At 38.9% G+C, this 24,808-nt stretch overlaps 1 protein-coding gene across 1 annotated transcript; it reads right to left on the reverse strand.

Moving 5' to 3' along the window:
- Positions 1-1,295: 1,295 nt before the first annotated feature.
- Positions 1,296-18,859, reverse strand: LOC121188392 (sodium bicarbonate transporter-like protein 11). Its single transcript, XM_041048128.1, has 20 exons — positions 18,766-18,859; positions 13,337-13,387; positions 12,403-12,492; positions 12,224-12,267; positions 11,682-11,901; positions 11,491-11,572; positions 11,195-11,318; positions 10,811-11,020; positions 9,422-9,506; positions 9,148-9,273; positions 8,851-8,964; positions 7,918-8,050; positions 7,510-7,583; positions 6,550-6,829; positions 5,243-5,349; positions 4,741-4,906; positions 4,322-4,495; positions 3,753-3,948; positions 3,184-3,353; positions 1,296-2,101 (listed from the first exon to the last, which is right to left on the reverse strand). The coding sequence occupies exons 1-20, from the start codon at positions 18,800-18,802 to the stop codon at positions 2,035-2,037; spliced, it is 2,550 nt and encodes an 849-aa protein (XP_040904062.1). The 5' UTR covers positions 18,803-18,859; the 3' UTR covers positions 1,296-2,034.
- Between the last annotated feature and the right edge of the window lie 5,949 nt (positions 18,860-24,808).

The raw sequence follows: 24,808 nt of genomic DNA on the forward strand, positions 1-24,808 counted from the left end.
TATAATGCACTTGTGAGTACACATCAGCCAAGCCTTATCTCACACTATCCAGAGGATGAGCTTCTACTGCCATCTATTGAAGGAATTCAACATTTATAATTTTACAACTGCCAGTCCTCCTCGTCTTAATGAAGGACAGCATTGTGCTGATGCTGTGTGGGACGGTATTTGAGCAGGTGCTGTCCTGTTACCTACAGTATCAGAGATGGAAACGTCATGGTGCATTTTAAGTATTTAGCTTTGAGAGCTCCTGTGGCTTCAGAACCTTTTCAGGCCCATTCACTTTTTCATACTTTATTGTGTAGTAGATTTAATTTTAAATGGATACAATTGCCCATTTTTACCCTTCAGTCTCACACGTTTTCTGCAGAGATGGGAGAACCTTCTGGAAGGACAACCATTTCAGCTGCATCAGGCCTTGATCAGGCCTTAATAGTAGAGTGGCTATATGGAGGCCATTTTGAGTAAAAGGAACATGACAGTCGGTTTTGAGTTTGCTAAACAGCGCTTAAAGGACTTTGAGAATATGAGGTAAAAAGATTATCTGGTCTGATGAGACAAAAATTGAATCCTTTGTGCAGAGCTTAAAACACTATGTCTGGTGAGTATCAAGCGTTGCTCATATCATCTAGTTAATACCATCCCTACGGTGAAGCATGGTGCTGGCAACATCACGCTATGGGAGGGCATCTCAGTAGCATGCTTCAAAGTGCATGTCACTTGAAACTGGTTCTACAGTTCACCTTTCAGCATGACCAAAGCACTGGAGTGGCTGTGGGACAAATATCTGAGTGTCCTTGCGTGGACCAGCCAATGCTCAGACTTAAACCCCATAGGATATCTGTGACCTGAAGATGGCAGTTCACAAACACTTCACATGCAATCTGACGAAATTTGAGAGGATCTGCCAAGAAGAATGGGATGACCTGCCCAAATCTAAGTGTGCGAAGCTTTCAGAGAATTGCCCAAAAAGACTCAAAATTGTAACTGCTGCCCAAGCAGCTTCTACAAAGCTCTGACTTCAGGATCTGAATAGTTTTGTGAAGGAGAAATTTCGGATTTTTATTTTTAATGAACTTGCAAAAGTTTCCAAAAACATGTTTTCACTTTGTGATTATGGATTATTGAGTAGAAATTGCAAAACTGGTGATTTTATCTGTTTACAATCAAGTCTACAACATAATAAAAAGTTGTGCAGAAAGTGAGGGGGTCTGAATACTTACTGGAGCCACTGTAATATTGAGGAGGTTCAGTATAATAAGAAATTTTCATTCATTTCCTTTAAAGGGCTTTATTTGTTTCCCAGCAGTTTAATTTAATCCCAACACTGCAATGCACAGAACCTACTACATTTAATAATAACATACTTCATCATGTTATGTGTCTACACAAAATGAAACTAACAGTTTTTCTCATATGAATAATTGTAACGTATCTTACAATAACTGACTTTAGTGCCTTGAATTAAAACCAGTGTGAGGTGACACTTCATTTTGCATGTTTTCAACTGTGAGAAATTCCTTTTCACTCAGTTAAATGATTCATGGATTTTCTACAGTAGTGTAATTACTGATTTTGCTATTCACCCCATCAACATCACACTTTGAAGTCAGGTAGGACACAGGCCAAGCAGCTCTCTATCAAATAACATGATGCCTAAATTAAATCAAATTATTAACTTTTTTTATACGCAAAAAAAATGTGCACCTGTCCGTGACCACAGATACGTGTGCGTGAGTGAAAAAAAAGAGGTAAATCAGACAAAACACCGTCATGACTATATTGTTAAATGCATTAAAGATGTGGGAATTTTTCATAATAAAGTCAAACTACACTGATGGAAAATTTGTGCACAACGGTGAGAAAGGAAATGAGAGGTGTAAATGGTCATCTGGTCACTAGCAGGGTGCTTGCATTGAAATCTTGCAGTCCAAATGCATTTCATACAGCTTTTAACACAGTCACTGAGTTCTGAGTCTGTTTCCCTTCCAATGCAGAAAAAAATGAATCTTTTCATAATGTTGCTGCGTTCTTCTACATGTGCTGGGCATCCATGATATCCAGATACTTGGCGTCAATTACTTTGGGAAGCAGACTGGTCCTGAGATAAAACACAGAGAGATAACACATGAAACAGTCACATGCATTGTTTACATGGAAACAGTGGCCAAAAGGATAAATCACTGAAAAAACAAAACACCAGTTTGGGCAATTTTTAAACAATTAGAACACAATGTAGGCAAACTACCAATATTCAGATTATTTATTAAAGTTTAAGTAGCAATAACAGCTTAAAAATACTAAAAATCTTACACTATAAATACTAAGTAAAACTATTTCAGTATTATTACCAAAAAGTACTTAAATTATCATAACTAAAAGCACTCCATACAGAATAATGGGCCCTGTGAGTGTTATAATAATATATATGAAACCATTTGATCATTATGTCTAATTAGCATTTTAATGTTGTTGAGGTGAAGTTAACTACTTCATTATTCATCACATTGTTGGGTTGTTTAATATTTAATACTGCATCACGTTTTATAAGCTCATCATACGTTTTGTATGTAAAATCTTCATCACACCATAATTTACAATGTGAGATTAATGCAGCACCCTTGGAGACACTTTGTGTGTTATACTCATTTAAGTGTTCATTCAGCAGTTTAGTATTTCACCTCCAAAGAGATAGATTTATTTAAAATGAATGGTCAAAACTGATGTAACACAGTCCGAGATCCTGACTCTCAGCCGTAAGCATTTCTCCGAAAATGTTGGTTTCTACAGTTTCAATTTAATACAACCTGATAGCGTCTTTCAACAGACCCTTCCTGACCGATAAAAAGCTACGTGTTTCTAACTCCACTCCCACAGTTTGTAACACAGGCTTTCAATTTAAAATTCTCCCAAGCTCAAGCTGAGATAACACTGATGATTATCACTTGGGTTATTTTCTCCGATTCTAGAAGGCTCCTCTAAAACCACAGAACACATTATCCAACTGTATTCACACTGAGTGCTACCTCCTGTGACTGGTAAACTGATCTTCATGTGTAGCTCAGGGGAGTTCCCCTTTAAAAGAAAAAGCTCAGTGTGAATGTTAGACTAATGTCAGTTCTGTGCAGACTGTGTTGGCGTCCATGGTCCCACTCTGCCCCCTGTTGGTCTGGGTCATCTCACCTGACAGGGACGAGCAGGATCATGAGGAGGGGGAAGACCATCTTCATGTAGGGCAGAGGATACATCCCAAACGCACACAGGATGATCAGCTGGATCATCTGCAACCCTGTGAAGTAGTGGACCTTCCTCTGAGGCACACGGCGGATGTAGTGGGTTGGAGGATACGATGTCTGGACAGAGAGGTGGGAATGTAATATGGTTAAAAGGCTGCTTTTTTACTTCATAGGAAGTAACAGAAAAATACTCATTTTATAAGAACATATAAATCCATCATAAGAAAATAGGAAAAGGTTTTACACATTTTCTTGGAAAAACTAGAAAATCTTTTTCGTCATGGTGGTGGCAAAGTTGCTGTAGATTTTAGTGCCTGTACTTTTTCTGCCCTCTGAATCTTTTGAAACTAGACTTTTTCAAACTACCGTTGTTTGCCATCTGGTGCTGCAACCATGTGAAATCTAATTGATAACTATTAAACAAGAGGGAGACAAAAAGATACAAACTGGCACATTGACTATTAGCAAACAGACCAACCAATCAAGCCACAGTCTTTTTATTTCCTTCCCGCTCACCTGTTCCTTGAGCAGCAGGGCCATGCGGTCCACCATCTGGTTCCCATCAAGTGAAGTGGCTGCGATGTAGAGGAAGAGGCCGTAGAGGACAGGCTTGGGGATCCACTGCAGAGGAATGGGCAGCATGAAGGCAGACAGGCCGATTAGGATGTTGGCTGCCAGGGCAGTCAGTCGTGTTTCCTTCACACTGACGATACTGCAGGACACAAAGGCAAAGTGCTGTAAGTAAACACTTCTTATGTGATAACAGAACATGTACTTAATAACCACAGAGCAGTGGTTACCAACCTTTTTTTAGCTTTTGACCTCCTAAAATGAAGCCATGGCTATTTGTAACCCCTAATCACAGGTTATAGCCTCAATGTGGACTTAACTCTTCTTTTTCATAGAATTCACAGAATTTTTTTTTATAGTTTTGAAATAAGTGCAGCATCTTAGTCAGAATCTAAACTTACACCAGTCTCACAAAACCTCCAAACAGTGGGTAAAATGAGTGTAGACACACAAGTGTCTCACTGCTGTCTTTCAAAGTCCTGCCTGCCTTTTGTCCTAGTTTTAACTTTACTCACGTCGTGTAGAGGTGCCCATTCTCTACGTGCTGTTCCACTTTGGCCAGCTGACGGGCATGTAGGGAGGAATGTGGGAAGGCAGCATGCATCCATGGCAACCCCAGACAGGACATGAGGATGTTGATGAAGCCAGTCAGCATTAAGTCCCAGTGGAACGCTGTGCCTTTTAGCAACCTGGTACAGATGTTCACACACACAAGTTTCGAGTGGTTTGTCAATGAAAGGCTGCAGCAGCACTTCTATTCTTATTCATGAGCTATAACTGGATCTGTTCGCCAATAAAAGTGATTATGGATAAACAATATCACCACTTAGATGTTTGTAAAGTAAACAAGAAATTATGTAAAAGAAATTGTTTACAGTACAATTAATATTTAATTTGTTGTTATTGAATGGCAAACATAACACTGGGTTCTTACTTGTGTTCTGGTACATGTGTGAGTGAGATGACAATATTCTGGTCGATAAAGATGAGCAATGCAAGGAGAAAACCCAGCCCAACCGCACTCAGTGTGTTCATTCCTGTCAGCTTTTCAAATGGAGGGAAGTTGAAGATCGGGCCATCGTGGACACTGAACACAGGGACTAATGGGAACATAACATTTATAGAAAACAAGATTGAATACAAACCCCTCAAATAGAGTTTTAACACATTTGCAAGGTAACCTACAACGATAAAAGAAATGCCTGAATAGAAACCTCCTCTGCTTGTAAGTTTTGTTTTGGAACAGTGTTTCAACCCATTGACTTTGACCCACATTGATTCAGAACCCACAGTGAGTTGAAAGCTCCCTGGAAACAAATATTTTCCTTCAAGAGAGGATTTATGAACTTAGAAAGGTGTTCTGTGCCAAGGTTGTGACTTTCAGTCTCAAGGGTGCTCTTCTATCAGTCCTTTTGTTTTGAGAGATCTGTACTCACGCTGTATGTCAAGGAAAAGGTAGGAGCCAATGAAGGAGAATATCACCACAGAGATAGGCAAAGCACAGTCAGACACCACCTCTCTGATTTTGTCATTCAGATACGGGCTGTGGGAAAACAAAGAGACACATATTTCAGTATTTTGCAACTCTGATGTAATAAATTCTACAAGTTTTATTACAGTATTTACAGGAGTTATTCCCCTCGTCTAACAAAGAATCCATGTCAAGTGCTGAAAGTTCGCCACCGAGGGGAAAGAGCGATGACATCCCAGGAGTCAGACATGGGAATACACAATGTTAGAGTCAAACCATTGTGCATGATTTGTAACCTTCTGCCTGACTCCTGGGATGTGATTTTTTTTTTTCTTTTCAGTTGCTCTTACTAAGTTATGTGAGTGAATGTGCAGCTGCTACAGGCAGAGGTGGAAGGAAACTAATTATATTTACTCACATACTATACTTAAGTACAATTTTAATGTGCTTCCATCTTATTTTATAATTAAACTCAGAGGTAGAAGAAGTATATAGATATTTTGCTGAAGTAAAAGTATCAGTACTACAATGTAAAAATATGTCCAAGTCCTGCATTCAGAGTTTTACTTAAGGAAAAGAACATAATTTTACGAAATACTCTTTCATACTCTAATATACTCTTTAATACTCTAATAATAACTTAGCATCTAATTTTTGTAAATTTTGGTAAATTCTTTTTCAGCTAGTCACAGCACTTTTTAAAGCTATGTAATCGTTACACTGAATGAAATATACAAACTCAAAACACCATGTTTTCAATGGATGCACTATTCCTTAAAATTTAATTTAATTCACAGTTCCCTAAAAATTCATTCAGGCATCTTTTGAAACTTGAGTATTTTCTTGAGAAGCTAAAACAAAGTTCTGTGGGTTTGAACAATGTTTGAAATTCACAGCATGAGTTTCATATATCTGGCCCAGGGGCAGTAAGTACAGTTTGATGATAATACTATTTTTAAAGCCTGACTTTTTACTTGAGATAATGAGGTCCTTTTACACTGTGGTACTGCTGCTTTTACTTAAAGTAAAGAAAATGGTGCTTGCTTTTTGTCGAGAGTTAGATGAGAAGATGGACACCGCTGTCATGTTCGTGTGGTAAATATGGAGCTACAGCCAGCAGCTGTGAAGCTTAGCACAAAGCCTTCTTGGCCAGGAGGAGTGACCCCCTTCACACTGGTCATACTGATATTTGAATGTCATCAATCTTCTCATTAACCTTTGCCAGGAAAGGGAATAAAGGGAAATCCTTTAAGGTCCAGTAAGTGAACATACCTCCTTTTTATCAGATAGAGGGCGTAGCCCAGCCACAGAGTCCCCAACATGAGCAGCAGACAGAGGACAGGCCTTTCCCTTGTGCATAACACCAAAGACTCAGGCAGGAAGACTGACGCGTGTCCTTCAGCATGTCCCAACAATGAGCCAGTCTCATTATGATGCTCAGGCGTGCCTCCTGTCTGGTTTTTTGTCTTCTCTAGAATCTCATTTATCTGCTGAAGCACCAATGTGCTGTTTGTTGTCGCCAGTGTGGGCCCATGGTAGAAGTGCTCAAAAACTGGGAAGTGTGGAGGAAAGAGGGAGGAAAAAGGTGATGACAGCGGAAACTAACTAGAAGACTGAATATGACTGTTTCTATTCTTCCTTTTGACACATTTAACAAAACCTGCAGGGCTTGTCAAGTCTTGAAAAAAACTCCAACGCTCAAGTAGAGAATATATTATTAAAACACATTTTTATGTGTATTTCACACCTCTCTAGGTATCTTCATACATATTGTAGAACCTCATCAATACAATTCCCTTTATGTTGTCATTCTCTTTGTATTTCCAGGTATTCAGGCATTTCGAGCAGTGCACTGTATTCAAGCTTTGCTTAGTTTTCTGCCAAACTACAGCAGCCCGAGGCTTGAAGAGGAAGGAGGAAAGCTCTAAAGAATCACCATATTCTCGTCCATTTATTTCCTCTCTTGTGATAAATCCTTGTGAAAAAGCTATAAACAGAAGCAACATGAAAGACTAAACTATATTGAAATTATAATACAACACACAGGGGGGGCTAGTTTGATTTCATGCTTGCCTTTCCTCTAAAGGCTCCATGATGGATTTGTGTGTGTGCTGGGCTACATTAAGAATAACAAATGACAGACAGGATGTTTCCCCTGCAGTGTGGAGGGGTAGCTTTGCTGTGGAAGCATTCAAAACATGTTTAATGTAGTCTGACCTTGGCTTGACTCACTTTTGATGGTGCCTTTCACTGCATCCCCGACAAATGCTATGGAGATGAACAAAGCAATGACTTCTTCTGTTGAGCTGGGAGATAATGGAAACAAAAGAAGCGTGCCGTGATCATTCATGTTTTATCAAAACAGTGTTTTTTCATACAGGCACAGACATAACAGTCCATTCAAGGCAAAATGATGGCTGAATTAGCAGTAGCGTACATTAAACAATATTAATGATTGTGGCTGAAAACAGGAAGTCATAACATGTGTCTTTTCTTATCAGTGACCTCACCCCAATGTACGGCCACAAGGTTTGGTTTTTAGTTGCATTTAAATATGTATTTAAATATTTAAGTATGGGGTTTCTGTCTGTGATGTGTCATGGTAACAAATGTTATCCGAGAGTCGTGTAGTGTATTCACCGTTTGAAGAGTTTCATCAGCAGGCTGACGTTGAATAAGCCTCCGAGGATGAGGAACAAACTGTTCCATAAACCGATGCAGGCGTAGAAAGCATCAAAGTCGAGGCCGTAGTCGTCGCAGATGCCTCTGATGACTACAAAACATAAATACACACACAGATATAATCTCATTATTAGTAGCAGTTTTACACCTTCACTGCTACCATATTGTTAAATCAATCATTGTTTGGGATACTATTGTACATGTCTTTTAAAGTCTCAGTTCTTATTCCTGTTTACTGTAAGTTGTAAGTATCCACATAAAAATAGTAGAAAAGGATGTCCAAGCTGATCTACTTTGTCTAGGCATAGTGAAATCTGAATCACTGCTATAAATTAAACTGAAACTGATGTCCAGAGAACAAAAATGACAACTACACCGCGTACAACAAATGCCACACAGTTCGATCTTGAAGCTGCATTAAATAATTTTTGGCCAGACAAACAAATTACCAGCTTATAAAGCTATCATGGATGACATATCAGCAAACAATGGCCTTCATACACATACAGTAGACACAGTGCAACATTATCATTTATTTAAAGTTGTGTTTCTGGAGACCCGATGAATGCAAAGCCAGCATTCACTTCACAGTTATCAGCCATGTGTTGCATGGCAGATTGTGAACAGTGGGTTTATCAGAGCTCTCTGCTGTAAAGGCACCATCAGAAAGCTAAGGGAGGTGGAGTGAGGTTACAGTTAGTGACCTGTCATTATTTGGTTGTTCGCATTACATTTACTTCATGTAATGTTTTCTTTAACGTTCTTTGGCAATTGATACACTTCGGTGTATTAGAATTTTATTTTATTACCTTTTAGCAAATACAATACAGAGGAGCACCTTATCAAATGTTGCTTTCAGTCTGTTTTTATACAGTAGGGCACAATACGCACCACTTATGAAAATGGCCAGTGGTGCAGTGGTCAGTGGAATAACGAGTGGTGAGCCAGCAAACAAAGCATAGATAACTCCTCCAATGCTCTGGCCAACAATGGTCTTCTGAACATCTGTCAGCAAAAATAAAAGAAAACACAATTTAAAAGTGTTGGTGATAGCTGTTTGACACAAGTCATTATTACATTATATTGCTGTTTCTCTGCAGAGCAGTTCACATACTTGTCAGTTGAAATAGTAATATAATGATATAGCAGGATGTTGCAGCTCAAGACAATAAAGACTGAGGTTTATACCTATCTCTCCTCTTGTGCTTTCATCATTCAGTGAGCCAAAAGCAATAGCAGGCAGTAGAATGGCAATGTAGAGGAAAATAGCAGTGGTGGTGTACTTCAGCAGAGAGCGGTCCTTCCCGGTTATGCCTTGATGGATTATTTAAATGGTTATTAAATATATAAGAACCTCACCACTTTAAAGAGTAAGGCTTTAAAGAAGACATTTCATGATGTGTAGCAGTAACAAATCAGCTAAACAGACACATGCCCAATTAGTATTACAAGATACTAATACCATCTGTGAAGTCTGAGGGGTAGAGGGGGAGTCTTCGACGGAGGTCATCATAAATGCCTTTACCAGCTTTGAGAAAATCTTTGCACTGTGAGGAAAAAGACAGAATCTAGTCAGAGCCTGTGGATGCTTCAGTGTGAAGGACTGTACTTAGTTCAGGGAACAATACTTAGTCACATATTAAAGCTCAAGTGGTCTGACTAGTTGGAGAGCTCTCTAATGGGACCACAGAATTAAAGACCTGTCTCAAATTTACATAAATATGCTAAGAGCCAGGAGTATCACATCCAGGGGTGGAACTGCCTTGTTAGAGGGCTCCACCTATGATCCTAGAGCTTTAATAAGGGTAATAATGTTGCATCAGATGTGTCCATATCCTTTGAAAGTGCACAGCACATAACCAGGAGTTACAGTGGATCTTTCAAATCAGATCTGGTTTGTTACAGAAGGCTCCACTTTTCAAACTGATTTTCATGCATCGTTCCATTGTGTTAATGGTGGTCTATTAATGCCAACAACTTCCTCTGACTGTGACTTGTTTGAGTAAGAGGAGACAGTAGAATATTTCATTAGCAGAGAAAATTAATTTGAAAGTACTTTCACTTTCATACATTTGCTGACTGGATAATGTGTCCTTTTGATTTTTTTTTCCTTTAAATAATCAAAGACACTGTATGATATAATTTTGGACCAACAGAATAGCTTAAAACTTTGGTTTGGCTGCAACAGACCTACTCTTAAATGCTGTTTTGAAACTGTTTAGAACATCAGGTGTAGCCACAACCGGCTGTTAACTTCAGTCTTTTACCACCCAAACACACGATGCTTTCTGTCTAGGCAGTATTTGGCTGTTCCCTCTTCTCCAATCCCCACCTGACCACACACATTTCCTCTTAATTTAAACACTGGACATAATGAAGTACTTTATCATTAAATGGAGCTGCACACATTCTGCTGCCAGAACCATGGCAGACCTGGCAGCTTTTTCTAGTCTGTTGCCCAGCTCCTTCTCATTCCTGCAGCCTGGCTGATAAATTGTGGAAACAGAGTGATCAGATAATCAGGCTCAACTGCTTTACTGCACCACATCTTTATGTGCCTGGACGAAGTGGGAAAACACAAGGGTGGTCGCCACATGTGTAGAGACCCAAAAGTCGGCGGAGAATATAAATGTTGGTTTTACAAGTGAGCCTGTTTTGTTAGATAGCTTTATATTTCCGCATTGTTATATATTAGCTTTTCTAGGTTAATGCTTTTTGATATCACAGTTGTTCCTGTATAACATAAAACACATAAGCCAGGTTACAGAGCAACTTGAATGATTTCTGTACTGATTACAGCACAGAGCCAACATGTCTGTTTTACATGTCCAACTTTAGTCTTCTTTCACACCTGAAGTTTTTTCCCTCTACGTGGATCTGAATCCACCACTTCCTCTACAACAGGCTTCTCGTTGACAATAGAGAGCTGCTGCCGCTGGTAGACCAGCTCCTGTTTGAACTGTTCTTGGGTCTTGGCCTCCAGAAGCTTCTGTCTGAAGGAAATGTCAGAGAACATTGTCGCAAATGTTCTTCCCAGTTCAATGGCTGTCTTGGTGCTTTTCTGAAACAGGGCAGTGAGAACATTTAAGAGACGATGTAGACATATTCTAACAGCGAGGCAGTATTTTTATTTATTTATTTCTAATAAACTGTCAAATCGATTGTTTCGGTCAACCAAGAAAAAGAAAGGCAGGAAAAAATGTTTTGAATAAAAGAAGTGAGAATTGGACCTTACAGTTCTAGGAGGGGCCAGGATGAGGATGACGTAGCGAGCCTCGCAGCAGTTGACTCCCCAGTTCTGCGGCCTCTCCAGGCGGGTGACACAGACATGACGCCTCTGCAGGCTCCTCACATTGGAGCTGAATTGATAGAAAAATTATTTGTGCCGCATTCTGTATTGGCAGGTGTAAATTAGAGACCCCCCTATTGAAGCTTTCACTAAATCACTTTTCCATTGAAAGGAGTTTTTGACATTAAAGAAAAGGTTAAAAAAGCCCCTTTTCACATAAACACTATCACAGGTAAACTCACAGAATACAAAGCCAGGACTGCTGGTATCGAATGCCAGTGGAAGTAGCAGTCACACCCTGAATGGTCTCTGACAGAAGGTGAACTGTGAAGTATAAAAATGCAATGAACAGCCAAAAAAGCTTCAGTGTTAATATGTAAAGCAGCCTCTCATCTCAAAGTGATTCCGAGGAGACTTCTTTAGTGTTTCTTACCATTAAACTCCTTTCCTCCAGCGTCTGTGAACAGAGAGTTCATGACCTCATTCACATCACAGCTCCCGAGGCCGTCCTCCACCACGTGAGTTAGCATTCGCCTCAGGACCTCGTCCAGAGTGGCAGCTTTCTCATCCAAAAGGATGCTTGCCTGGGCCAGGAAGCTGTCCAGGTCTCTGTGGGCACGCACTTCCTCATGGAAGTTCATTGGCTTTACATACTGGTGGGAGCCAAAAACAATGGGGATTTGATTGATGGCTTGATTGTAATTGTGTCGTGGTGAAAACAGGTGAAGTGTTAATGGTACGTTTTCTGATTTTGTTTTGACTGGAAACTTTAGGGATCTGAGGGCACTGTTGGGAGCTATAACAAAAGCATGGGGTGTACCTTTAAAACATATAGTAGCTTTTAACAGCTTTTTTTCTGGGCTGTATATTCAGTGCTAAAAAATGTAAAAGAAACTGTAAAAAAAAAATAGGAGCTTTTCTGCAGGAAGGATTGTGAGATATCATGGAAAGGCCAACTGGAGAAGCAAATCTTACTTTTCTTGTTGTATTTAAAAGCCCAAATCCAGGACCCTCAGAATCTACAAAATAAAACAGAGAAACACAAGGAAATAAGTACAACAACTTGCACACACTGCTCATATCTTGAACACCACATCTTTGTTCTAATGTTTAGGTGTAATATATAACAATTAACTCATGTAACACACACGTACCTGAAACACTGATCTGGATCTGGTTGTCATAGATGTGGCCCTTGTGAGGTGAATCTTGCCCACAGTCCTCCTGTTCCCCATCCTGCAGCTCTGTGGATAAAACATAAACGGTCACAGTCAAGTATAACCCATGTCTCAGTTTATATATACTGTAATTTCACCTTCAGAGTGTCTATGTCTGAATAACTGTTCTTTGCTTTTTAAAAAGTCACTTTACAACTGAGTGAATCACATAAAATAACGAGCAGTAATAAAGGCCATTTCACAGCCTCAGTTGTTGCCTTATTGCGATAAGCCACGCTGAGATAAAACTGTTCTTTGTATCAAGGTTAAGATGCTATGTTAGCCACATTAACAGTGTCTCCAGTAAGGGACAATTTATTTTGCCCTCCCACCACTCTGCCATCTGTTGACAAGCACACAGCAAGAGGGAGAGAGAGAAGCGCACTAAAAATCCCCCTTAAACCAGACATGCAGCAATATAACAATAGCAGCCCCTCGTAAATTCCTTCATTGTATGGCAGATAAATATGGCATCTCGACTGTGAGTTTTATGAACAGAGAGAAAACTGCCTCAGAATTAGAGAATTAACCTTAACCCTTCATGAGCAAAGCTTTAAGCCATGAATATTCCCTCTTCCCATCATTGACTCAGAGATCATCTGCCTCGTTATTTACCCATTAATTAACCTCTCAACACACAGCAAAGGGACTGGCTGCTCACCAGCATGTGAAATGGGTCATCAGTGAGCAGCAAGAGGCATTGGCATTAGCATAAATAACTGGTGTAATAAATTAGCATGTGTTATCTCCAGTTTCCTGAAGGAAAAAAAAACCCCTGAAGAATATTTTCTGTCTTTGCAAAGCAGATAATATCAAGAACATAAAAGATCAAGACCCATGCTGATCAAAGTAAATTACTGCAGCTACGCACCCATCTCTTGGAAAACATATCCATTCTTGGACCTCCCAGTAGATGGTGTTTCTGTGGGGGGAGAAAAGACAAATACGTTATTTGCACAACTTCTTGTTTCATTATTATTAGGTCTTTTAAATTAAAATGTTTCATTATTGTTTGTATTGACTTGCAAAGGCAACAACCACATTATGGAAAGGTTACAGTCTTATGAGATAATCATAATTGTGACTCCAAAATAAAAATGTTTAAAAAAATGGCTTTTACAATGAAGAATTTTGGCTTCAAATCAGTATTAATCAACTTTTCACCACTTGGAGGCAAATTCTTTTTCTGCCCTTGTCAGCCTCCACACCATACAACATGATACCAGGGCTGTAGCTACCACTGAGGTCACTGAGGTCAGGTCAGATTTGGGCCTGAGAGTTTTGTTTGTATGTATCATACATACGGTGAGAATTTTCCCAGCTGATTTTTTGACTCTGTGAAATCCATAAAACAAAGGTTTTTCAAGAAAAGATTTTCTCACCACTTGGCACTGTGAAGAACCCTTCACATTAAATGTATATTTTAAGCCCTTAGTTGAGAGTCAACAGTAGAGAGTTGGGAAAGGAAATGCAAGTTTCCTGGCCAGACTAAAACCAGGTGCATTGTGGTTCATGATCAGTGCCCTAAACCCTAAGGCCACCAAGGCACACCACTACCAAAACATCTTAAATATTAGAACATGAATGAAAGCACTTAAATCCCTTCATTGCAGACTTGCTGTTTAAAATGTTTTCATTGAGATGTGCGACACAGTTAAGCTGACCAGCACATGGTGTTAAAATGGTGTGAAACTGGACTCCGTGCAGGCTGACACAGTTTGACCCTGTTGCTTCCTTTTTGCAACAGTGGCTCTGACTTCACAAGTGACAAAAACAGCCTGTCAGGTTTGTAGCCTGCAGAAAAATGTGTACGCCTATCACTCATGGACATTTTGTAAACACAAATTAAATTTTTTTAAATTAAAAAGCCAGTTAATTATCCATGGCATCTGAGTTTGTTGAATTTTTTTTTTTTTATTATTATTTATTTTTTTTTTTTTTTATTAAACGACTTGCTGAGAAACTCAAAAAAGACCCCATCACTTTCAGTTACAACAAAAATCTAACACCAGCTGTGACTGATGTTTGTGTAGACGGTCATGTATCTGTGAGACACTGCTGCAGCTGTACAGATGAGCTTTTCTATGCCTGAGGCAGAGTGTGGCTCCAGGGGCTCCTGAGCAAGGCTATATCTCAAAGCAGATTAGAGAGAACATTCCCAGGCCTCCTCCTCTTCACAGGAGTCTGCACAGACAACAGGGTGCATCACAGCTTATGAAACGAGCTGTTTATACTGGAGCTGGGTGAGGGGAGGATGATTTAGTCTGCTTGATTGAGACTTTTTCAGTCTTGTCTCATAAAGACAAAGGTCAAGTTTATTTTAAATACTCTCAACTGTATCTTATCAGCAGTAATCTACAACAGAGATTTACTGCCTCTGAACAGTAGTGCTGCACACTTTCCTCATCAGTTCCAGCTGTAAAAAATGAGATTCTGAGGTAAAAATTGACAGTCGGTGTGGGAACTTTCACCTGTTCATCTTCTCTGTCCATCACTGTGCAGTCAGTACTGACTGCTACAGTAAAATCTATCAGACATAATATTTTACAGCCTTTCTGCATGTGTGGGTGCATGCCTGTGGGTCACGATGGCTCGTGCCTTTGGGTTTCCTGTGAGCAGTCGGGCTACTTCCTTTTGCTTACGGTGCAGTCTGGTGGCGTTGACAGTGACAAGAATGTAAGTCAAGCCTTAGTTTCCCTCAAGGGGCAACTCTGACATTAACTGCTCCTCAAAATAGTCTGACTTCTGACCCCTTGGCCCTATTTGAACTACAGCAAGCAGATTTTTTGTGAATTATTTGGTCCAATTCTATTAAAGAGAAGTTAAATTATATATTTTTTGAAAAACAATATTTTATCAAATATTTTAAAAGGTTGTGTTAACTCGTCTTGAACATTAGTGTGTATGCATTAATTTAAGTAATTCAATCAGATGTGATTTGGGGTGACAAGCTAACCCCACTCTTCATATAAAACAGCTGTTCACCATAATGTCGAGTGGTAGTAGCTAGCAAAGCAACATAATGGGTCAGATATGTGTCGGCAAAAACTTAAGTGTTTACATTCACAAAAGAGCAGGGTCATGCTTTAATTCATTCAGTCCTCCCCTGTCCTCCTCTTCTCGAGCTGACGTAAAGCCTAAGGGATGTTTTATTAATCCCTGCCATCCTGCTATCTGCGGGCAGAGGATGTCCTTGAACAGGAGGAAACAGAAGAATCCTTGTTGGGTCTCTGGAAACAAGTGCTCCGAGCTACAGAGCTGAAAACTTTGTTCAACTCTGCAAGGTCAAACGGGCAGACAGGGGACGGGACGTGGTGTTCACAATAGTAAGGGTCAGAGAAGCCTTTCTTTTGAATTAGAAGACCTGCTTTTCGATTTTATGCTCTGTGGTAAGACATACTATCATGTGCTATGTTACAAAAATATTTAACTCCTGTATCTACTGCTAAAGGTCAGTCAACCCTCAAGGCCTAATAACCACGGTGGATGCGTACAGCTGTACCATGGACAGCGTATACTCCATAAGTCACATTGTACACATTCATTTATCGAAATAAAGTAAATAACAGGAAGGAGGAACCACAGCTCATTCCACTTCAACACCTTAAAGACAGCCCAATGTTTGTTTATCCACTGTGGCACATGTGACCACTGGACCAACGGTAATCACAATCACACAAGTTTAACTTTACTAGTCAAAGTACACATCTTTGTCTGCTTTCGTTTAGACATTAAAGAAGTTCGTGTGACACATGGCACTAATCCTCTGAGAGACTTGTGTTTCAAAAGCAAAGCAAGGCTAAATTTATGCATGCAAACACAGCCAAATATATCAGTTTGATACTTAAAACACAATGAAACAAGTCAAACAATGTTATGGTTGGAGCACATTTAACTTAATTTAGCAAGGTTTTCCAGCAGCTGAGACCACAAGCACAGCTTCACCAGAATTTGTTTTGACTCTCAGAACAAGTAGAAGACCAGAACCAGAAGGCCTGAAAGTTGTGATAGGTTCATACTGAATGACTATGTTAGAGAGGTGCTGTGGAGCAAGACTGTTTAGAGTTTTATAGACAAGGAGTAAAATGTTGAAGTCAGTTCTGAAACTAACTGGGAGCCAATGCAGAAAGCTCACACAGAGCAGGCATGATGTGATCAAATTTGTTCTTTGTTGTTAGGATTCTGGCAGCAGAATTTTGGATTACCTGTAGTCTATAAATGAGAAAATAAGTGGTTTGCGGTATGTCTCTGAAATGTCATTGTAATTGAGCTGGAGGAAGTTGTGGGACTTCCAGTTGTTAATGCCCTTCAACCAGTGACTTAGAAGGGCTGAAGCTTCCCAGGGGCAGGTGTAACTGTGTGTTATCAGCATAATGATGATAGCATATCTTGTGTTTACACATTACATGGCCAAGAGGCGCCATGCACAGAATGAAGAGCAATGGATCAAGTATTGACTCCTGAGGGACTCCGCATAATGTCACAACGTCATAATGTCAACATTTTTAGAGACAAAGTTCCAGAAAGACACCCTTTAAATAGGGTGCAAACAGGTCAACCACTGAGCCTGAAAGTCCTACCTACTACCTACTAACCTACCAAGCCTCTCAATCAAAAAAGCGGCCGCATCTAATAATACCATGATAGAAACCTGTCTCTGTTAGCTCATAGATCATGAATTAACTTAAGAAGGGATGTTTTAGCACTGTGGTTTGCACTGAAAGCTGACTGAACTGGAGACTGTTGAGAGTCAGGTGGTCTTCGAATTGCTTTTGAATAACTTTTTTTCCGATCTTATTCGGGGACGGAATATTGGAGATTGGCTGGTAATTAGAAATTGTGGCAGGATCTAGATTGTTTTTCTTTAATAATGGTTTGACTATTGCAAGTTTTAAGAGGGCTAGGTAAATGCCTGATTACTCATTATAGATAAAACAGACATTTAAAAGTACATTTAAAAGAAGTAGTGTGGAGAGAGAGAGCAGGTGGATCTGCTGAGATCCTTTACAACCTTTCTTAGATCTTCCATAGTGATAGCAGAGAGGGTGGATGGACCAGTAGTTGAAAACAGACAGGGAAAATGTGTTATTAGTAATGTTTCTGACAGTGGATTACACCGTTGTGCTTTGTAGCTGTGAAGATCCTTCTGAAGCTCAAACAGCAAATTCCTAACAACTACGTAAAGGTTTTGGTGAGTAAAACAAAGCCTGAATAACAGTTATAAGTCTGAAGAGCATAGGAACAACAAACTGCCGGTTTGATACAGCTTTTATGTTAAATTCCAATTAACTGTGAAGACTAAATTGTAACTGAAATCACATTATCATCAACTTCAACCAGAGAACGCCTTAAACTAGAATGGAAAGCTTTGAAATTTGCCAGATTAGAATATTAGACATTTTTCTGCCAGATAATCTTCTTAATCCCTGACCTGAGAAAATTCAAGCAGAACTGTTTAACTCTTTAATGGCTCTGAATAGAAAATACATTTATACTTGGTGTTGTGGGGCTGCAACCAACTATTATTTTCATGATTGATTAATCTCCCAATCCCTCATTTAATTGATTGATATTTTGGTCTTGAAAATGTCAGAAAATAGTAAAAAAAAAAAAACAAAGAAAAAAAAAAACAATGCATAAATCAATAAATTCCTAAAGCTTAAACATATTCAATTTAGCATCCCAATAAGACAAAGAAGAACAAAAAATCCTGACAATTGAGAAACTGAAAACAATGAATGTCTGGTATTTTTAGAAGATCTGTTATCAAAGTAAGTACCAATTAATTTTATTAAGTTTTTTTTTTAATCAATGCAAAATATTTGTCTGGAATGGTTCCCTTCTCTGGTGTGCTTCTATAAGAGTGTTCAAACAGATGAAACTTATTTGCAGGTCTGTTGTAAAAACCTTCCATGACAGACAAGCGTACCATTTATTGCCATGTTGTAAATATTGACCCACATCCTTTGCTTCTGACTTTCTGGTTCTCCTGGCAATAAAAGTACCATGCTCATATTCTGTGGTTTTAATATCAATAATAAAAAGACATAAAACATTTAAACAGCACCCAAAGAAGCAGGCGACTGGAAGAATATGGTAGTGTTATGAAATTACTGTGCTTCCAAAGATGAACGCCTGGAATACAGGTTCTATCAACACTTTCAAACTATTTTAAACATCCTATGAGCACACACTCACTTACACATTCTATATAGAGCGTTTCTCCATGTGTTCGACACAGTTGGCTCAAGTTGCACCGTGAAAGACCTTCTCACCCCACTCCACCCCTGTAAAACTTACCAGATGGCACAAAATGGAGGACCTTTTTGGCTTCCATGTTCTCCAGGTTTTTTTAGGTGAGACACTTTCCAAAGGTCAACCCATCATCATTCTCTCTGCTCCCAAACACCCTGTACTCACTAGTGAGCCCTTCTCAGTATCTTTCATAGACACACATGCTGAGGTAGAATCACCTCCCTACACCTCCTCCAGCAGCACATGGGTTTAGGGGAGGAAGAGGGAGGGCCGGAAGGAGAGGCATGGAGGGTAAGAGGGATGTTTATTCTGCTGGGTCCTTGTGCCTAGGGACTGGAGTACACTGTAGGTACCTTAATATAATTAAATATGTAAATAGGATTTGGGGATTTGGTATTAAACTTCTTGGCACATTCTCTCTCTTAATTTTGTTTTTGGCCAAGCTGCTGAATTTGGAAAGGTTGTTCAACATTATTCTCTGATTCACTTCAAACACAAATTTCCTGCCTGACTCTATACGACATCAGTTTTTTCCAATACAGTAGGCATACAGGCATTAACCCCACAGTTAAGGACAATGTGAACTATGTTGTAGTAATATATTAAAACCTGCTTTTAATACTGTAGAACTACTAGTTGTCAAAAACTCACAGGATACCTTTAACTATAAATATCACTGCAATGATTTTCAAAGTAGACTCTTAGGAGGGCAAAGGTCACTCCTTTCCTCTTGTCGGTGCATATACAGATATAAAGATATTTATTTCAGTAATTCCTCTTTCCCTTTGATATCATGTTTGCACAGATCTGTGAAATCCTTATAACTGCTACAACCCCTAAAGCCAGATAAGCGCACTATGCGAGGTACACGCAACACTCTGCCCTGTCAGACTTTGTCAAGGATAGAGTATAAGGAAGTGGCCTGATGCAAGTCAGATGCAATAACACACAAACAGACCTGGCGAAAGTGGTGAAAAAAGAAGCCTGGTTCAAGGATCAAACTAAAGAGACACTGCCCCCAGGAGTTAGACTATAAACTCACTGCCAGACCTGCTGTGAAGGAAAATTGAAAAAATTATCAATTTACTCCACTGCTGATCTCGGATGGTTCTCAGAGATGAAGGCAGATATTAATATAAATGTGCATCTTGGTCTTGAGTTAGTCGTGAACTAATGGCCTTTAGCCAGTCTTTATAGTCTTTGATTCAGAGTTACGCAGAAACTACTTAGCTGTTTCTTTAACTTCCTGATTTGTTCTCTTATTCATGGATGTCTGCTCCAGAAATCGTGCACCTTATTGTGAAGAACTTCATAATAGTAAAAATAATAGTTATAATAATAAATGTATTCAAATAGCATTTTTCAAATAAGAGGCATATAGTTTTCCCAGAAGGAAGAGAAATAAATGCAGCAACCAGACAATGGCTAGCCATCATAAGATGGCTAAACATTTAAACAAAGAGATAAAACTAGAAATGAGACATCATGAACATATTTGTCCTATTTCTCACTCTCAAACAGGCAGTATCAGTGACAAATAGCAGGTGTCCTAAAACTTAAGTGATAAAGACAATGTGACATGAAAATCACTTGTTTACACAGACTGTGATGTTTTTGATTGAGCCTGACTCCAGAGGAATGCTCAGTTTGGCCCGAGGGAACAAAATTCCCTTTATTTAAACAGTAATGCTGTGTTTTTATCTGACAATTTGGGAGACAAATTTAATTCCCAAATTATCATATTAATGTGAACAGCAAAATAGAAGAAAGAAATGACTTTGCAAGTGCAAGAATAAGTGACTTTCTACAAGGAAATAATCTTGCATCCGAAACAAACAGTTCTTGTATAAACTGGTGACTTTCTTCCTGTGGATTCCTTCTATTGAATTCCCAACTACATGATGTAATTACTCACATTATACCTTCCTGTTCCTGTAACAAGGTCAACTATACAAGCTCTTTTTAATTGACGTCAAAAGCAGATACAGGGCACAACTTAGGTGCTCAGTGAATTGTAATTTCATACAGGGCAGCTTTAATTTTGACGGTGGGTTGATGCAAACAAAATAAATCAAGACTCTAGATAGGACATGTTTGTGTTAATGATAGCGCTAAGAAAACTGGGACACTGGGTGAGCTAGCAACTTTCAAGACAATCACTACTTGGCCCCAGGGCAAAAAAGAAAGAAAGAAAAGCAAACAAAAAGTAGAAGTACATGTGTGACTGTTTCCTTTTCTGCCATGAGATGGCAGCACAGTCTGCTGTTCAAAAGCAGTATGCTACCCCCATGAATCTGACAGAAAGAAATGGACACACAGTGTTAAATGATCGGATCTGAGCTCAGTGAGTTCATTCACCACCCAACAAATCTCATCATTCTCTCAAATGACTAATTTGATCTAACTGTTCCACAGAAATACATATTCTCTGGACTTTCATCACCAGTGTAACAGTGAGTCAAACAGTGACCAGACCATCACTAACAAAGAGGCCAGGAAGGCAATGAAATCTTGCATTAATAAACTAATGTTCTGTGGTCAAGAGGTTCATTGAAGTAGACTCTGGCTTAGTTCACTGTGAAACATTAATCAAACTCCATGAGCGCCTGAGGGGCATAATTAGGGGGAAAACAAGCGTGAGAGCACCTGAGAGATGTTATCTGGGGAAAATGCAAAACACATATGATGTTTGCATTGTTGGTTATATAAGCAACAAATGTGAGGTCTCTTCATGGTAAATATTTTTTTTAAATATACAGAAAGACCTACAATCGGCAGTAGTGTGTCATCAATGTTGGATGACATATAAGAGCTACTGAATGAATTTGTTGACAATATTTTACTAACTGGGAGCTATAAATGTGTAACGGAGTGCACGTCAAAACTTGCAGTCAAACATTAAATATGGGCACATGTGTGGACAGACCATTCAATGTGATTATTATACATGTTGAGGAGCCAGGAGAAATGTACCAATTCATGTTTCTTTCATGGCAGGTTTGTCCCAGATAAAGTATTACATACATGTGTCCCTGTTCATTCTAAATTAGTAACTGGGATTTTGCAAGAAATAAAATGGATTTTGTTCAGAAAATACTGTAATGATCAGTCAGTTTGACACAATACACTCCTGTATGCATTTTTCTGACAGAAAGTGACACACTAGTGATGCAACAATTAGACTTTAAGTCAAACATAAACACCTTTCTGTGCTGATTCAGTTTACCCCTGAATGTACAAAATGTGTTCTTACTAATCTGCTGCCCATCATGTTCATACTTTGACCTCTCTCTGTGAAGGTCACCCCATCTGCAACCAAAAGTTTTCACTGCATATCATTCTAGAGACGCATAATAAAAATGCATGCAAATGTATACACAATCTAGATTACGGGCCAATCATTTCATCACACATTTTTCACATTTTATTCTCCAAGAATAATACTTGGATGAAATTATGTTTTGAATAAATGAACAAGATTTTAAAATGCTGTTGTTCTTTCTGAGTAGAAGCAGTAAATAATAGTTGAGTGTGAAAACAAGTCAGACTTTTCCTGGTATGGTGTAATCCTTCCATCCAGATATCCCACAAACCAAAGAACAAACACTAATGATCATTTGCACATACTATTTTGACTCACATGTGAATTTCAGTTTTATGACCCTTACCTTCAGCAGAATGATTCACAGTGACTCCTGACATCTCCTCAGTTTAACGTATGGTCTTCATCAGGATACCAAAAATCTGTGATATTTTAGATTTGGCCACAAAAACTTAACACAGAGCTGATAGTGGACAATGTGGTTCCTGTGTGTGAGTTGCAGCATGAGTGGTCTTGCAGGCAGGCCCACAGCTAGGTGGGACTGGGTCGCTGCCAATGAATAACACTTTAATGTCCTCTCTGCCAACCACAGTGAAGCTGACTTTAAGGTGGGCTTTGGGGAAGAGGTGACAAAGAGAAGGGGAAGGATAAGAGAAGGGGGAAGAAGGTGTGAGGAAACTACTTTTAACCCATGCTGGGACTTGTTGATATTTTAATGTCACCATCCTGTAAGACGTTTACCACTTTATTGTTATGCTAAAGTATGAGTGCACCATAGATAGAAGAATAGTGTCTCCTGGAGAAGAGTTTACCTATTCACAGGAGTATTCATGCAAGTCAAATGGCTGCATACAACAATTTCTAATTAGTCATGTATTGGCTCTATTTAAAGGCAACCATTACTGTGTGTCTCCAGTCACTAAACTGAAGTCTTGCTTTTTTCCATCACTTTTGCAATACAGGTTGCAAGTTGTACAGTATGCTGTATATACATGTACTCTTAAAGAATACTGTTGCGATGACTGCGATGACTCTTTTAATGTGCAAATAGAAAAGTGTGTTATTAACACTGGAGGTGACACACTGATGAATGAGAGATCACTCCCCTTACAGTTTACTTATGAACATCCTTGTAAAACAGGATTTAATAAGCTCAACTTTAACATCACTTTGCTATACTGTAAGGTGACATCTGTTCATATAGGTAATAAAGTCACAGTAGATGAGATACATCATGTCCACAGATGCTGCTCCCATATGCTCTACCACAGGAATTTACAGCAATCATCTACCTTCATGTGTAATCAGTCACTTATTGTGCCACAGACAAACACTGTGTGCATCAGAGTGAATGTATTCCCACTTCAAAAGTCTTTTCTACCAGAGAAGTTTGTGTAAGAAATTATTTCAGGGGTTTGTTCCAATTATCACCTTTTTTACCTGATTGTCACTTTCTTCCCCAGACTGTTTTAGTTCTTCTCACCTCATATTGTGGGAACAGAGGTTTCACGACAGTTAACCAACACTTATTAAAAATCTCCTCAGTGAGTGCTTGAACTTACTAATCTTGAAAAAAAGGAAACATTATTCAGATGGCATCTGGAGGAGTCTTTCTTGTTTTATATTTCTCTCATGATGTTCATTTCACAGACCACATTACAAATTGCTTTGACTACAATAACAACAACAGCAGCTATAATAAGGTGGCTAGAGATCCTTTCTTGGTGAAGACCTAAGGGACTGTGCAAAGAGGAACCTCACCTTTGTCATCCATCAATTGCCACAGTTGATAGACCTATTCCTGTGGAGACCACAAATGTCTGCACATGGCAATCTATCAAATAGTTTGACTGTATGTCTGACCGGTAGACAAACATTGCCATTCATATAGCTACATGCTAGCATGGCTAAAAACACAGAAATGATATCACAGAAAAATTGTCAGTACTGGTGACATCCACAAGAACACAAGTTTCCATGCAGGTGTACAAGTACCTGAATTAATATGTGATTATTGCTGCTGGCTGTTGCAACTTCATCTTTTTGTTCAAGTCATTACACACAGGGGAGGCCAGCTAGAAGCAGTGCCACTTCATTAGTAAATCCCACTTCTCAGGAAATCTGCTTCTCATTTATTACCTCTTTTCATTTTGTTAGTTCATTATATTTGTCTGATGTTTGAACCACAAACTATGACATGTTAACGTGAGAATACACAAAATACAAGCATGGAATAGCAATTTAAATTGGGAAACTGCTAAAATGTATTGTAACATACTGTAACACGATGTTACACTGCACATGTTTAGGAATTTAAATAACAATTCAGTGCCAGTATATCATGCACTTTTACATACCGTTACAATTTAGTTTTACAGTGGTATTCTAACAGTAACATCATCCTTTTTATTTCTTTTTTTATGGGTCAAAGATACCACAATGCCAGATCCTCCAAAATATATATATTTTATTTTTATTTTATTTTATTTTAATAGATATTCTGCACATTTCTGAGGCCATTGAGACCTTCTGGGAATATTTTGGCAGCTCTCAGAGTAGATTTAGACAACAGAACCTTTATAGAATGGTTAACTCTTGAATCTACAGCCACAGTGAATTTACTTCTCTGTGTTTTAGCATTTCACAATATTCTTAAGATATCTTTGACAATCTGCCAACACAGTAAACCAGGTCCTAAAAATAGTTAATCTATCTGATTGTTCCAGGGAAAGTGCTGAGTTTGACATGTACAAACTGTTTAGTTTA

The sequence above is a fragment of the Toxotes jaculatrix genome, chromosome 10 (genome assembly GCF_017976425.1).
Source record: "Toxotes jaculatrix isolate fToxJac2 chromosome 10, fToxJac2.pri, whole genome shotgun sequence".
Taxonomy (NCBI): domain Eukaryota; kingdom Metazoa; phylum Chordata; class Actinopteri; family Toxotidae; genus Toxotes; species Toxotes jaculatrix.